This window comes from Rhinichthys klamathensis, unplaced genomic scaffold (assembly GCF_029890125.1).
Source record: "Rhinichthys klamathensis goyatoka isolate OS25496 unplaced genomic scaffold, OSU_Roscu_1.1 h1tg000050l_1, whole genome shotgun sequence".
NCBI classification, from domain to species: domain Eukaryota; kingdom Metazoa; phylum Chordata; class Actinopteri; order Cypriniformes; family Leuciscidae; genus Rhinichthys; species Rhinichthys klamathensis.
Window position 1 is genome coordinate 1,371,970 of NW_026606596.1, and position 17,179 is coordinate 1,389,148.

General features: G+C 39.3%; 1 protein-coding gene across 1 annotated transcript; it reads right to left on the reverse strand.

Annotated features, from left to right (window-relative positions):
* Positions 1 to 11,098: 11,098 nt before the first annotated feature.
* tmtops3b (teleost multiple tissue opsin 3b) lies at positions 11,099 to 15,708 on the reverse strand. The gene is given in 6 exon segments (XM_056247685.1): positions 11,099 to 11,220; positions 11,222 to 11,314; positions 12,553 to 12,669; positions 12,751 to 12,981; positions 14,051 to 14,379; positions 15,295 to 15,708. Coding segments are annotated over 6 exon segments (1,224 nt in total). The 5' UTR covers positions 15,704 to 15,708; the 3' UTR covers positions 11,099 to 11,175.
* Positions 15,709 to 17,179: the final 1,471 nt, after the last annotated feature.

Below are 17,179 nucleotides of genomic sequence, written 5' to 3' on the forward strand. Positions count from 1 at the left end.
ACACTTGTATCTGCCCAAACGTGTGGTCATATTGGGGCCGGGAGTAGCAGTGGTATCTTACCTATCCTTCCAGTCCAAGTAAAGTCTGCAAGGGGCAACAAAATTGTTCAAACCTACGCGTTTCTGGACACAGGCAGTACCTCTACCTTTTGTTCAGAAAGTTTAATGAGGAAGCTGCACCTGAATGGACGAAAGACAAATATTTGTTTGCTTACCATGAGTCCCAAAACAACAGTCTCAAGCTATGTGGTAAACAACTTGGAGATTTCAAGTCTTGATGGTAATACGTTTTATGAATTGCCAGAAGTGTACACACAGAAACAAATGCCCGTAAACCAAGCCAACATGGTAAATCGGGAAGACCTAACTAAATGGCCATATCTTGATGGTATTCAAATTCCGCACATTCAGGCTGAAGTGGAGTTATTGATAGGTACCAACGCCTCCAAATTACTCGAACCGTGGGAAGTAGTAAATAGTCAGGGAGATGGTCCCTATGCCATACGTACCCTATTGGGGTGGGTCGTCAATGGTTCTCTAGGCAGTTATCAAAATGAACAACATACTGCTAGAGTAAACAGGATCTCTGTTGAAACATTGGAGTTGCTATTGGAAAAGCAATACCAGCATGATTTCAATGAAAAAGTGTCAGAGGACAAAGAAGAAATGTCCAGAGAGGAGGTAAAGTTCATGGAAATCATGGAGAAATCTGTGAGCTTCAAGGATGGACATTATAGTTTGAAACTGCCTTTCAAAAACAAAGATGTTATAATGTCTAACAATCTTAACATTGCCAAACAGCGCCTTGTGGGGATAAAAAGAAAGTTTGAAAAGAATGTTAAGTTTCAACAAGAATATACAGACTTTGTCAACGATATGGTTATCCAAGGCTATGCTGAGAAAGTGCCAGAGCATCAATTGGATAGATCTGACGGTAAAGTTTGGTACATTCCACATCATGGTGTGTACCACCCTCGTAAAGGCAAGTTACGTGTGGTATTTGACTGTGGAGCAAAATACCAAGGCACATCTTTAAACGATCAACTACTGCAAGGCCCAAACCTCACAAGCTCTTTAATTGGAGTTCTTCTGAGGTTCAGACAAGAACTTGTTGCTTTCATGACTGATATTAAAGCAATGTTTTACCAGGTCAAAGTGGCAGAAGAAGGCAAAGACTTTCTTCGCTTCTTGTGGTGGCCAGGTGGAGATGTTACACAGGATGTTGCTGTCTTCCGAATGACTGTTCATATTTTTGGAGCAGTTTCATCCCCAAGTTGTGCGTGTTTCGCTCTGAGAAGAACTGCAAAAGACAATCAACACTGCTTTAAAGAAGAGGTAATTGACACTGTGTATAATAACTTCTACATGGATGATTGCTTAAGAAGCTTATCTACAGAGTATGAAGCAATCCAGGTGGTCAAAGACCTGACCACGCTATGTCAAAAGGGAGGCTTCCATCTAACACAATGGGTCAGTAACAGCCGTAAGGTCTTACAGTCCATTACAGAAAAAGATAGATCCAAGAATCTAACTGAGCTCAACTTGGATCGAGACCAACTACCAGTAGAAAGGGCCTTAGGACTTCAATGGTGCGTACAGACTGACACCTTCAATTTCAGAACTGTTTGCAAAGAAAGAATGCCAACTAGACGTGGAATATTGTCAGTGATCAGTTCAGTGTATGATCCTTTAGGATATCTTGCACCACTGACACTTCCAGTCAAACTCATCCTCCAGGAGTTGTGCAGAACAAACTATAACTGGGATGATGAGATTCCCAAAGTTCTTGAACAAAGGTGGGTTAAATGGATTTCTGACTTGGATCAGTTAAGTACTTTTAATGTTGACAGATGTTTGAAACCATGTGATTTTGGACAGCCGGTTAGTGCCCAACTACACCATTTTTCAGACGCCAGTGGAACTGGATATGGATCTGTGACCTACTTGAGGCTACAGAATTGTAACAATGCTGTTCATGTTTCCTTTTTGCTTGGCAAAGCCAGGGTGGCACCTCTAAAACCAGTTACCATTCCGCGTTTGGAGCTGACCGCTGCAGTCCTAGCAATTCGCATTGACAAAATGCTCCGAGAAGAACTTCAGCTTCAACTGGAAAATTCTTGTTTTTGGACTGATAGCACATCAGTCCTGAAGTATATAAGAAATGAAAACAAGAGATTCCGTACCTTCGTGGCAAATAGGATTTCTGTCATCAGAGAAGCTTCAAATGTGACACAGTGGAGGTATATTCATACTTCACAAAACCCTGCAGATGATGCTTCCAGGGGAATGACTGTACAACAGCTAACAACCAATAAAAGATGGTTAAATGGACCTAAGTTTCTAAGAGAACCAGTTTCAAAATGGTCAAATGACAACATTGAGTCAAACATTGTTGATGATGATCCAGAACTAAAGAAAGAGCTCTCTACAAATGTTGTAAACATTGAAGACACCAATAATGCAACCCATAGGCTGATCAATTACTTTTCTGATTGGAAAAGACTCAAGACTGCAGTTGCATGGATGCTGAAAGTAAAGAAAGTTCTACTTGAAGTAAGTCGTCGAAGAAAACAGTTGACGACAACTTTAAATGATTCCAATGTGTTGGAAAAGAGGTTGCAACAAACCAAAGCTTCATATGGAGGAAAATCCTTGTCTTCAGACGACCTTGCGGAGGCGAAAAGGCTATTATCCAGTTCTGTCAATGGGAAAGATTCAGCGTAGAAATTTCATCACTGAAATCTGGAAGATCTGAAATCAGAAAAGACAGTTCTATTCACAAGTTAAGCCCCATTTTAGAAGATGGATTGCTGAGAATCGGTGGCAGGTTATGCAAAGCTGCTATGCCTGAAGAAAAGAAACATCCAGTTATTTTATCTAAAGACCAGCATATTTCCAAGCTGATTCTTAAGCATATTCATGTACAGAGTGGCCATAGTGGAAGAAATCATATGCTGTCTATATTAAGAGAAAAATACTGGATTACTCAAGCCAATGCAACAGCCAGAAAAATACTTTCAAGCTGTACTTTCTGCAAACGAAACAAAGGTAAGCTAGGTGAGCAAAAAATGTCAGACTTACCCGAAGAAAGAATAACTGCAGATCTACCTCCATTTTCAAATGTAGGAGTGGATTACTTTGGCCCAATTGATGTAAAAAGAGGTCGAACTTCTGTGAAACGCTATGGCGTAATTTTTACATGCATGGCCAGTAGGGCAGTCCATTTGGAGGTGGCATACTCATTGGACACTGACTCTTGCATAAATGCATTGCGACGATTCATATGCAGAAGAGGACAAGTATGTCAAATGAGGTCTGACAATGGAACAAATTTTACTAGCTCAGAAAAAGAATTGAAAAGGGCACTGGCGGAGTTTAATCAAAATAAAATCACCAAGGTTTTAGCACACAAAGGAATTAAATGGAGTTTTAATGCACCCACAGCCTCACATCATGGTGGTGCATGGGAACGCATCATCAGAATGATAAGAAAGGTGTTGTCCTCCGTTTTGAATCAACAAACGCTGGATGATGAAGGATTACACACTGTTCTGTGTGAAGCTGAGGCAATTCTCAATAATCGACCCATCACTAAAGTGTCCGAAGATCCAAATGATCTTGAAGCACTTACCCCCAATCATCTGCTTACAATGAAGAGAAACCCAACCTATCCTCCTGGTCTTTTTGAGAAATCAGATCAGTATGTAAAAAGAAGATGGAAACAAGTACAATACCTTTCAGATCTTTTTTGGAAAAGATGGATAAAAGAGTACTTGCCATTGCTACAAGAAAGGCAAAAATGGACAAAAGAGAGACGTAATCTTATGCCGGGTGATATTGTACTCATTGCAGATTCTACAGCCCCACGCAATTCTTGGACTCTTGGAAGAGTACTAGAGACTTTCCCAGATAAAAGGAGTTTAGTTAGATCTGTACGAGTTCAAACCAAAACAAACACAATAGTAAGACCAGTAACAAAACTTTGTCTTTTATTAGAAATGTGATAAAGGGAAGGTTTAAATGCATGATATATATATATACATTTAAAAAAATGTACCTATGTATAATGATTTGTTTGATGGCTCCTTATGTAAATATATGATTTTGAATTGTTTATGCCCCATGTCATTAACAGTTCAGGGGCCGGTATGTTGGAGCCATTATTTTGAATTGTATTTTTTGTTCGTGACACTAGAGGGCGTATGAGTATTTTGAGTATATTTAAGTAAGGTGATAATGAGTTACAGGTGCGCTGATGGAAGGTCAACAAACTTTTTGACCGTGCTGTGTTGAGAGTTGGATTGTGAAAGACAGTGCTCATGCCTAACAGTATGTTTTGAATCAGATATTTTGATTTAGTTTTTATTTTTGTTCTTTTTTGTTGTTTGCAATACCAAATGGACAATAAATGGATTTGGTTTATCCGAAATTTATTCTGAAGGTATGGACAATATTTATTTTATTCAAGACAAAGGCACGCGTCAGAAACAGACTAATGAAACCATCTGCGTCCCTACATTGGGATTTATACATACGCACGCATACAATCATGGACATTTGCTGGAAGACACCTCAATGTAGCCACGCCAGAATCTTTTTTTCCATTTTTTCTTTTTTTTTACTGAGGTACAGCCCCAAGGTGAAAAAAAAACGTACAAAATATAGTTACATGGAATATCAGTGCAAATATACCAACAATATTTTGTGTCAATTTAATATCTAAACAGTTGGGAATACTCTATCTAGGTCCATACAGGGTTTAAAGTAGACATGAAACAGAAGTTGCGATAGTCTTTTCTTCCTTATTGTTATGTATAGTGTGAAGCGGCTTCACAAATGAGAAAAATGTAGGGCGAGACTTTATTTTGTTCATTGGGAATTGATTGGATGGTTGTTTGCTTTTGCAGTGATCTCAAGTGAATGATGTCTTGTTGTCTTGCCCTTGCACCAGTAAACAAGTCATCAGAAAAGAGAAGAGTATGTGAGTACTTCTAGCACGCCACAATGAACATAGCGCAAGCCATGCTGTCTGATTCAAACGTTTTTTTTTTTTTAACTTGTTTCTTTTTAATGAGTCAGTCAAAATCAGGGGCGTTTTCAGTAGCAGTAATAACATTAAGTGGCATGGCCATCTTATGCACAAAAAAACATTGGAATATGCCATTTTGTTTAGTGGTAAATCCGTTTTTTAGTGGCATATGCCACTAAAATTGTGTCATGCATGAGCCCCATGCATGTCTGACAATAGTGATTATCGTATACCGACCCGATAATGACTTTCCAAGATAATATTTTAGCAATCATGTCATGCAACGCAATGAAGCTGCTCTTTATTCCGCATGCAGCTTGTGAACAAGCAACACATTTTGTACTGCTGGTAAAAAAAATTTATATCCATATCTCCTAAATATTATTAAAAATCAAAATATGGGGACACTTTTTATGGGTTTCCTACTTATGAAAGGCTAGAAACGCTTCTTGTAAAAATGATTCATGTAACGATCTCAAACTAGTTTAAAATAATGAGATTATTGTTTAAAATAGTGAGAATCAACACAACATCTGTAGTGATAAAAGCAAACCAAACACCAATCCACGCATAATTCACACATACAACACTTTTTACTGCATAGGCTTGTGTAATATCACCATATCTTCCATAAATAGAATCCCAGTCATACTGGGTATCCAAGGACACCTCCATAAGACTGGCAGTGATTTATAGATTTCTCGGACTCTGTGCTTGGCTCAAGGTTTGAGCGCTGATGTGCGTATGAGCTCGGCCCTCATTTCACCTGATCGATCAGAAAACAGTCTGATTTCAAGGATAAGACTGATCTCTAGCGCAGAAATGACAGCTTGATGATGCCATTTGATTTGATGATTTCATTCTATCGAAATTGGAACAGAGTGAACATGAGACCAAAGGGAATGAAGTTGAGCATGAATACAAATGGGAGAATCCAAAAGCCAACTCCTTTTAAAGAAATATAGACAGGAACCTCCTATTCATTAAACCACAGGGTTGCAGTTTGTAATTATAAGAGGTCCATGCATCATTTTTCTGCCGAAGCCGTGTTTACCACTGTGCTGAGATTGAAATACTGCCATAGATTATCTGACATGACAGACCAAATTAATGTCTATCGGTAATCATGCATGTGAACCTTTGCCTTGCCCTGTATAATTAATGACAATGAGGTTCATGAGATTTGTGTCGGGATAATGATGTCCAGAGATGAATACAGAGGATATGATCACATAATCACTCAAATTATGGATTTAATTATGGCAAATACACCATTTGCTGATTGCACTCGCTATGTGCGAATACAATGCAGGCTCACTCTAGCTCGTATCCAAGGTAAATCATCAACAATATCCTTCCTTACATGTGTTTTATTTAACTAAATACATTGTAATCGGCTAAAATGCATGCGCGGGTTTGCTTCCTGAAAAAGCGCGCACCCGAGTCCGTGTTGTTTTCACATTCACGCAAATCATGCCACAGTTCGTGTGCAGCCGAACTCAGACCATCTCCTTCAGGAGGTCTCGGGGTTCAGTATCCGGGTCCGCATGACAGCTTTCACATAAGCAATTTTTTATGCGAACTGTGCCCCGTTCCGAACTAAACTGCCAGTGTGAGAACGCCCTTATAGTTCTCTTGTTAGTTTCCCTGGTTGTTTTCCCTCTCCCCCTCACAAATGGACCTGCCTGCTGTCCAACCACTATGTCTGGAGCAGAAGGACTGCTCTCTGGAGGACCACACAATATATTTTTTGGATTTGACGTCCCTAACGGTCCAAGGCACGCCTCCCAAGGAACGGTCCTTGAGAGGATTTCGCCGCTTTTGTGGAGTGGGTCCTGGTGAATAATGTATCGGCTTTCACCATCTGCCCAGAGGAGGACGTCACCACTCTGGACCAGAGCCCAGCCAACCTTCACCCCACTGCATGGCTAGAGACTGCAGCGGTGCATGAGCCAGCACCAGTACAACGACTGAGCCAACCATCGCCCCGGAGCCCAAGCCTCATGAAATGTCTGACCAGGTGCGTGAGCCGGCAACATCATGTGCTGCCATGGGAGTATTAGTGGAGTACGAAGGAATGGGGAGGGTGAGCTGAAGCTGGCGTCTGTAATATATTATTTTGAAGATGATGTTTGCATGAATCTCCCGTCCCCGCTGGTTCCACCCAGCTCAAAGTCTCCTGTGTCTCCAGAGTTCCCTCCCAGCCTCCATTTTCCACCTCCTCTTCCAATAACAGCCAGTTTCTCAGCCCTGCCTCTGCTTGTTTCCTTCAGCCTTTCGGCTTCTCCTCTGATGCCACTCTACGGTGTGGAATTGGCTCTGGTCTTCCGGTCTCCAGCTCCACCTAGTAAAGAGGATCCCCCGGGTCCGTCTCTAGCCACTGATGGCCCCTTGGCCCGTTGACCAGTCGGCTCTGCCTTGGTTCCTCCCTGCCTCGGCTCCACCTGGGACCATCGTCCTTACAGATTCACAGGGCTCCCTCGTCCCTCCGGCTCTACCTTGGTCAGATATCACCCTGTCTGCACCACAGACTTAAAGACCTTAAGCTACGCTTTGCCCCTCCACCCCTTTGGCTCCATCTGGCTCAGCCTTCCCTCCAGCTCCACCTCAGTCCTCTGGCTCCACCTCGGACTCTTGTCACCGCGGCACACGGTCTCGCAGGCTCTTCGTCTGTGCCCAGGGCTCTACTTCCATCGGCCTTGTCTCAGTCAGTTGTCCCCCTGGAGTCGTCTGCCGAGTCTCCACCCTTCCTCGACTCCACCGTGGGCCATCATCCAGGCTGCACTTTGGGTCCAAGCCTGGCTGCTCCTTCTCCTGATTCCTCCCTGGCTCCTCCCACCATCATCACCACCCTGGTCTCTCCTTATGTAATTTTCCCTGGTTTTCTGCTCTCCGCCTACTCTGCATCCTCCTCCAGAGTCCCCTCATTCCCTCCTCAGTTGGAATTTTATGGCGCAAGGACGCATTTTTCTCCTACGATCTCCTGAGTGTTCCTTGTGAATTTATTAAAGAATATTTTCGTCCTTTTACGTGTGCTTCATTACAGCTACTCAATGATATTCTCACAATGGCAGTAAATTATTCATAATTCATTGATTCTCCCTACTACTTATTTTTTTTTATCTTTTAAATTTTCCTTTCTAAAAAAAGCCTCCTGCTTATATACATTCAGAAGGTCATCCAGGTTTGTGGAATTGCACAAACAGATCAGCCACTAGGCATGTACCTGTCACTGAAAACTGAGACCCACACAGAATTTAATCATTTGTCAGCAATTCTTGGTCAGCTGAACCTCTTTGATCTAATGTATTTACTTGAAGTAGCCCCTGAGATTTTAAGTTAATAAGTTTGACCAATAATAAAATTAACTCAATAATAATAACAACAACAACAATACAATTAAGTTCACCAAACCTTGTCAGCACAGATGGGTTTTTCAGATCAACTTGCCATTTTCAGAGCTGAAGATCTTTTCTCAACTGGATGGCTGGCTAATTAGAGAATGTGATAGCAGTTCTATATCTGTCAGGTACAAGCCAATTTCAGAGCCAGTCATTCTGTGATAAGAACCAGGAGCAGTATTAATGAAAGCCTTCCTTACATATATCCTGTGAACTTAATCAGCCAAGGCTAATCATAGAACCTGCACCATCTTTCCTGACAAGCAGTTAAAAAAAGTTTGAACCTTTTAAAATAGTCTTGATTTCTGTCAGCAGGCTCTCAGCGCGTGATCTAATAGCTTCCATCTAAGTCAATATTTAATTAAATTCTGTAATTTGACACAAAAGTTTAATGTGAATATTACTTATATTTAATACATTTTGGGACCACAATTGCTGTCAAATTCGTCTTATTGGTGACCTGCATATGAGGTATTTTGGTCCTTTCCTCTGCACAAGCTGTATCATAAATATTTTGGGATATCTTGCATATTTTTGGGATGCCTCAAATGGCCTTGGATAGAAATCATGCCACAGAATATAAATGAGATTGAGGTCAGGACTCTGACCTGACCATTCAAATATATGGAATTTCCTCTGTTTGGACCAACTCTGATGGTGATTTATTCCTTTGTTTAGGAACAGACAAGTTGCATGACCCACTTTCTTTAAAGTTTCAGATCACAAACATCCTGGCAATGTGCTATAAAATTGGAACAAATATATTCAAATGCCTGCAGACTCATACATTTCTCTCTCGTGGTACATTGTCATTTAAAGAATCCTTTGACATGTCTTTACACTGACCTTTGAAAGGTCAGCCAAGGCACGACTGGTGCTACATTTTTTCTATTTGTGATCAATCTGCTTCAATTGGGACTGATGAAGCCCCAAGTCTTCAGACATCCTCTTGTAACCTTTTCCAGACTAATGAGCCTGTATAATTCTTCCTATGTGGTTTTCTGAAATCTCTTTAGGTCATGCCACATTACACTTTAACAAAATTCAGTGGTAACCAACTCTTTCATAGGGCAGGATGAGTATGTGATTGGAACACCTGACTCAATTATCATTGTTCACGAGGCTGAGAAATTCACATTATCAATTAATTAGCTTGACTGATTTAACCTTTTGTTCAAAAATAATATGGAAATATTTTTGACTAGTTTGGTACAAAAAAATCCAAAACATAAAAAAATATTTCATCAACATTTTCTCATAATATACATTTAAAGGTATCCTATTATGCCCGTTTACAAAGTATTGATTTTGTGTTTGGGGTGTACTAGAATATGTTTACATGCTTGATTGTTCAAAAAACGTATTCTTCTTCACACATTTTACATTATTACAGCAGCTCTCTCCCCAGTCTGTCTTGAACGTGCTGTATAGTTCTGGTTTCGATGAAGCCCCTGCTTCCGAAATACGAAATGAGCTGTGATTGGTTAGCTGGCCCAGTGTGTTTCCTGATTGGCACAGATTTTTCAGGAAATGTCCCGCCCCTCCATAACTGCGAGTTCTGCTCTTGTGTAAATATTAAGGATATGGCGTCAATTTCAAACCAATTCAAGCCCGATTCAGACCCTGACAGTGTTAACGAACAAGCGGATCATGCAAAATGGATTTCATGCACAGACTTTGCAAGCACAGATTTCACAGGACATTTCAGAGTGGTATGTTTTTTGTACTTTTCTTATGCATTATAGATATGATGTTATCCACCATTTAATCGTTTTTTTTTCTTTTTTTTCCGGAAAACTAAGTTAGTACAAAGAGTCCGCCTTACGAAGGCCAAACAAAGGTGTTTTGGAACCGGGGTGGGGTAAAAAAAGGCTTCTCTTTGACATAGCGGCAGCAACACTCTTCATCTTTTCTAATCAGCTCAGCCAGGCCTCTGCCCCCTTTTTTGTGTATTCCGCAGATTATTTAAATGAGTAACATTGTAACTTCATAAGATTTGGAAAAAAAATCGTTGTACAGTAGTTCTTGAAAAGTTGATTCTGTTAAATAAAATATCTCCCTTTGGAGTGGACTTTGAGCTTTGTAACATTGCAGATCTTTTTTATGCTCTAACAGCAACATTACACAATAGCTAAAGTTGAAAAAGTGGAAAAGCATAATAGGATCCCTTTAAAAACATTGAGAAGTTGATAAGTGATCACTGAAAGCAATGGAACAAAAAATGAAAGATTCAGACCTTTAGATTAATTAAAGTAATTAGCAAAGTTAAAATACTCTGTTGAATTCTGTTAGAAAAACATCTCTGGTGTAACATTATGGGTACTGCTTGGATTATAGTCACAATCCCTGTATAAATAGGTAAGTGGGTTTAGTTGACCGACTCTTGACAAAAACAATATACTCAAACAAGATTCAGATAGTATGAACGAATTATCCTAATACTTGTATTTTTTTTTCATACCTTTGCACACCATAGACATGACCTTTAGATGCTGCCAAGTCCAAGTCACATTGTTTCACGTTTGAACAAATACTGACACCTGGTGGCAATACTTTCATGCAACATTTACAAGAAATTCAAACAAATTAAATAATATCAACGTTGCACAAAAACAAAACTTTGATATAATATATTTCTTATAAAACACACATTGGGTTATGTATATCGCAGTAAAAACGCACACAATTTTATTTCCTGTCTCTTAATATGGTTTTGCGTGGATAGTGTTTTCATATCCAGCAGTTTTAGGGAGAACAGTGTACCACAGGAACCAAAGTCTTATTACCTCTCTCTCTGTAGTGAAGCCCTTTGGGTCATTGTGGGGGTCCCAAACTTGTCTGGGCTATCAGGTGGAGACAGGGGCGGACTGGCCATCTGTGTGATCTGGAGTATCACAGAACGGCCGGTACTCCAGGACGGCCGGCGGGCCGGCCCACCACCCGCCACACACGCAGTCATAACCTGTTTTTTCCCCCCACTAATCTGTTTCACACTCCAGTACTGTAGGTGGCAGCAATGCACCTTTAAGTTGGATGCCAGCGCGGAGCATTATCAGCTCGGCCCAAAAAAACTGCGATCGCGGCCGAAGCAGCTGTGCGGACTGATCTCGATCACGCGAACATTATTACACAGAGTTGCGCGATCCACTGAGAAGCATTTCAATTCAGCCCAGAATTCTCTATCTCTATTTTAAACCCACAGATGGCTGTGATTTAAGCTAGTTAAAAGCCAGATTAAACAGCGCTGATATTCTCAACATCTTGACGCAAAAAAACAGGTGAAACATTGTTCCAAGAACAAACCAGTTAGAAGACATTTCACTCCACAACTTATGAATTAACTGTAACTTAGTAAAACGAATTTTTTTGGCAGAAATGTGCCTGTATTCATATTAAAAATGCTGTTATATTAATAGTCATGTAGGCCTATAAATGTAGGCTTTAAAATGTAATGCAGTAATGTTTTTGTTTAGAAGTTATGGCAGTTTATTCATTTATTTTGCATTAAATATTTATACTAAATGTTTATGCTACAATAGGTTTTTAGAGAATAATATATATATATATATATATTACAAATTTTTCACCAATTGTTGAACCAGAATATCAATATATTTTATTATTTCGCATATGATGGTGAAGTAAAGGTAAAGGTAAGGTAAAAAAAAACACCACCACGTTATATGTATAATAAATATTTTTGAGTATAGCCCTTCTAGATTATTTTATCCCTTGAGGTAGCCCTCACACACAAAAAGGTTGGAGACCCCTGGTATAATAGTAACTAAATGTTTTATAATTACAAGTTTGTGTAATTAGGGTTTCTGTAGCCAGTGACATGTCATTATTTGTATTTTATTTTCAATGCAGATGTAATGGCATTGTACATTTTTTTGTTTTTATTTGAAGACTGAGGCTTCATTAATAAACAAAACCCCAATTGTCATCATTGTTTTTGAGATATTACTTGCTGTGAATACCTTGTCTGATATAGGTTACAGTATTGTGGCATAGTATCAGGACATCCTGTGGCTAGGGGCGAATGGCTGGATGATGGGCCTATTTGGGAGAAAGTCCAGGGCTGTTTTTTAGCCCCAGTCCGTCCCTGGGTGGAGAAGTAACACCATATGACCCCATAGGGATGCAGTCCTGTTGACCACCACCTTCTTCTGTGTGAAGGGTGAGATGGGCTGGAGGCTCTGGACCACATCTTACTAAAGCTATAAAGCACCTGTAGAACTGGCAATGAATTTAGAATTGATAGTAATACAAGTCTATAAGGATAATGAGGAAACAAATACACCTATAAGAAGCACATACCTGATTATTGAACAGAACGTAGACGATGGGATTCAAAACAGTGCTGCTCTTTGCTAGTATGGACGACACAACGCTGGCTGTGGGGCTGACAATGCCAACGCTGAATGTGCCAAGCAATGCCATGACCCCATACGGCATCCAACAGAGCAGGTAACAGGACACCATGGAAACCACCATCACCAGCACATGTGTTTCCCTCCTCTGCGCAGCTGTCTGATTGATCTTAGCAACCTGTGGGGTGAGGAGACATGCTTTGAGGTTTGCTTTTCAAGAACAACAGCATCAAGCTGTACATTTGCGTCTGGTTTGAAACGCCACATGTTGTCTATGACCTAGAATGTTTGACAGAATTTAAAGCATTTTATTTTTTACATAATATGTTTTGATTTACAAATTTTTTGTTGTTGCATTTGTTAAGGCATACAAGAATTTGCTAAAATGCTCAAATCTGATCCAGCTGTGCATAGCCATTTAAAGGGATAGTTCACCCAAAAATGAGAATTCTGGCATAATTTACTAACCCTCATGTCATTCCAAACCCATAAACCTTTGGTTAATCCTCGAAACACAAATTAAGAGAGAGGTTTCTGTCCCACCATTGAAAGTCCAGGTAACCAAAACTTAGAAGAGTCAAAAAAGTTCATAAAGGCGTCGCAAAATGAATCTATATGAATCAAGTGGTTTAATCCAAGTGTTGTGAAGATATATGATAACTTTATATGATGAACAGATTTAATTTAGGCTTTTATTTACCTCTAAATAATGATCGACAAAAACAACGCATGACACAGGCATAAGCTCTTGTTTACAATATGTGATGCACATGTGATGTGATCACACATGTGATAAGTGTGTTTATATTTGAATAAAAGCCTAAATTAAATTTGTTCATCATATGAAGCAATCATATCTCCTCAAAAGACTTTGATTAAACCGTTCAATTTAAATGGATTTATTTTATGACGCCTTTGTGGCCTTTTTGGATCTTTTAGGTTTTGGTTATGTAGACTTTCATTGGAGGGACAGAAACTTCTCAGGTTTCATTTAAAAAGTCTTGTGGGTTTGAAATGACATGAGGGTAAGTCATGATGACACAATTGTTTTATTTTTGGATGAACTAACCCTGTGAAAAGGACTTTGGTTCTGGACAGTATAGCATGAAAAATGCTTAATTTATGGCAAACAAACATTTGGCTAGAAAGATCGATAAGTCTTACTCGAAGAGAGCTCTTTATCAAAATCACTGCTTCCACTCCCACTCTCTCTCTTTCAACCTTTTCCTCTTTCACTCTTTCCTCACCCCATGAATGGCAATGAGGATCTTCCCGTAGCAGTAGACCATGAGAAGAAGAGGCAGGAGCAGGCAAAAGACAAAGAGGCAGATGACGTAAGAAGTCGTTTCTGGGGAGCGATGGTTCCACTGGACTGAACAGATGGTGCCGGGACCCTCAGGACCGTAACTGCTCCAGCCGAAGAGTGGTGGCGATGTCCACGCGAGAGAGTACAGCCAGCAGCCTGTGATGAAGAGCCAGGCCTTCCTATAGTCAGACACATCCACTTTTGTGCAGCAGAGGATGGTGCTGTAACGCTCGTATGACAGTACAGCGAGTGATACCAGTGAAACAATACCTGTTGATGTTGGATAAAGAGCCAAATCAATTAGGCCTATATGATTATCAACTAAATGTTTCTTTTACCTTAATTTACCTTGATAGCATAGTTGCTGCCAAATTCTCTTTTTGTACTTTTATTAAACCATGTACAAATCTATACATCTTACAACAGATCAGAAAACATTGACACAAATATACAGCACGATCAGTGAAATCTGATTCCCGAACGAATGTCTATTATGAAGTGGTTCTTTTTAGTGAATTAAAAACACAATATACTAATCATGTCAAGACACCTTAAAGGAATAGTTTAAGAATAAATTAAAATTCTGTCATAGTTTACTCGCCCAGTCGCCCTCATGTTGTTTCAAACCTGTATAAATTTCTATCTTCTGCTGAACACAAAATAAAATATTTTGAAGAATATGGGTAACCAAACAGTTGTGGGGCACCATTGACTTCCATAATGTTTTAAAAAAAAAATTCCATTCTATGGAAGTCAATTGTGCCCCACAACTGTTTGATTACAAACATTATTCAAAATATATTTTCTTTTGTGTTCAGCAGAAGAAAGACATTTATAAAGTTTGGAACAACGTTAGGGTGAGTAAATGATGACAGAATTTTACATTTTTGGGTGAAGGCCCATTCATATTTAATAATTATAGCTACAGTTTTAAAACAACTTCACAGTATAATAAACAGGATAATAACAACAATCAATGATGGAAACTACAATTAACCAATTATTTGTAATAATTAACCCATCTGACTTACTACTCAACCGCATTCTAGCTACTAGGCCTACTGAAATGAACCGACACATGTTGCATATTTTCAATGTGATAACGTGCAGTTAGGATAATCAATACGATTTTTTTTATCACAAGGCTACAATAGAATATATTTGTTTATTAAATCTCAGTCTTACCGAACATTGCATTGGCAAAACCATACCACCTGCAACCATGAACTCCCGTCAGCCACCGGCCGTATACAGACGCGGCGAAACTTAACGGTGTGCCAAAAATACAAACAAGCATGTCGCTCACACAGATGTTCAGCAGTATCAAATTTATAGGAGTCCTCAGGACATGAAAGCGGGCAAAGACCAAAAGAACAAGAAAGTTATTTAGGAAACCGAAAACGAAGATTATTCCCAAACACACTGCCACTACAGTGTGTCCCGTGCGGCTGAATCCGGGCTGATCTGGAGTCGGTGTGTCCAGCTGGCTGCCGTTCTCTGAGGACTCTCTGAGGAACATACAATAGCGGACGACAGTAACCATAGTAGACTGAATAGAGCACACCTGTATGCTGGAATGGAGAAGCTTAAGCATGGGAAAGTAAGTTGCACTCTCAGGTTGTTTAAATACCCCGTAGACCCACAGATCCCGTTCATTATCGCCCTAGTGCCCCCTCCTCAGGAGAAGAACGCGACCCTCCCGTAATCTATCAGCTATCAGCATAAACGCCACTCAAGCGCGCGGATCCTCAAAGTAGGCTTTGGCAAGCCATTTATTCCTTAAAACGAACACACATTTTTTTTTCATTGTCACTAGTGGGTATATTTTTAATTATTGGTAAGAAATCCAGTAGTGACCAGTTGAATTTCACTATTAGATTCTACACTAAACGAATAAATGGAAAATGTAGCCTAACTGGTAGGCTAATTTTCTGCCAGGGCATTATCACGTAATTTTACAGAAATGTCCTTTAACCCTAAAACACAAAACAATGAAATGCGTAATTCAAAATACAGGTAAAACACCCGTTAAAAAAAAAAAAAAAAAAAAAATCCTTCATATTTATACAGTAGGCTAAGCCCTATTTTTACAGCTTTTTTTAACAGTGTAGTAAGATTTGCAGTTGAACTATAGGCAGCCATTCAATCATTACACATAACAAGTAAAAAGGCAAATGTAATTAGTGAGATAAGAAATGTGACTAGTTACAAATGGGATATATATTAGTGTCATAAATACCTGCAGTGATAGGCTATAATTAGATAGCCTACTGGTAAGATAGTAACTTTTGGAATATTTTGTTTTATTTGGTGAAACTGAAAAATACACTAAATTTTACTATTGCATTTTATAAATTATTTAAAAAATAAATACTAGTAATATAAAAATATTCTTATTTTAAAGAAATAAAGGTAAGATGGCTTGCCACAATACCCATGCATATGGTCTAGGGTATTTTGATATCTGGCTAAAAAGGGAACTATTAATAAGGACTGACATATATGAGAATGTCTCACATCTCTAAAGGTTTCAGACATTGTCATTGGGATATTTAGTTTCATAGTCCATTTATTAGAGGAAAAACTATTTTAACTGCACTGGTCATTTCCTGAATGAAACAGTTTAACAGTCAGTCTGTAATTCAGTAAACTGCAACAACATTAGTCTGCAGTTTTTCTCGGTTGTTTCTCAAATGTGTTGAATGTTACATGACAGATTTAGATTTAATGTGCCCCTGTTGTCCTCTTGTTTAGGCATCAGCCTGATTTATTTACTTCATAAGAGAGCAGGAAAATTAGGGCAGATGGAAGAGAACTTAAAATGTGCCAAGGCATCAATAATCGAATAGTGAGCATGCCGAAATGAAAAGTTCCACCATCTGGTCCACTATAATGTACCCATTTTTGCTGTGAGATGAGCATTGCTTTCCATATTGTTCAGTCAAAATGAAACTAATTTACTTTCTAAATCTAATTTCCATTGCTTAAATTTACATTCTGGCCTGCAGATTGAATCCTGTTTCTTTACGTCACATTATGCTAGTAAAATGGGTTACAAATGTTGCATGCT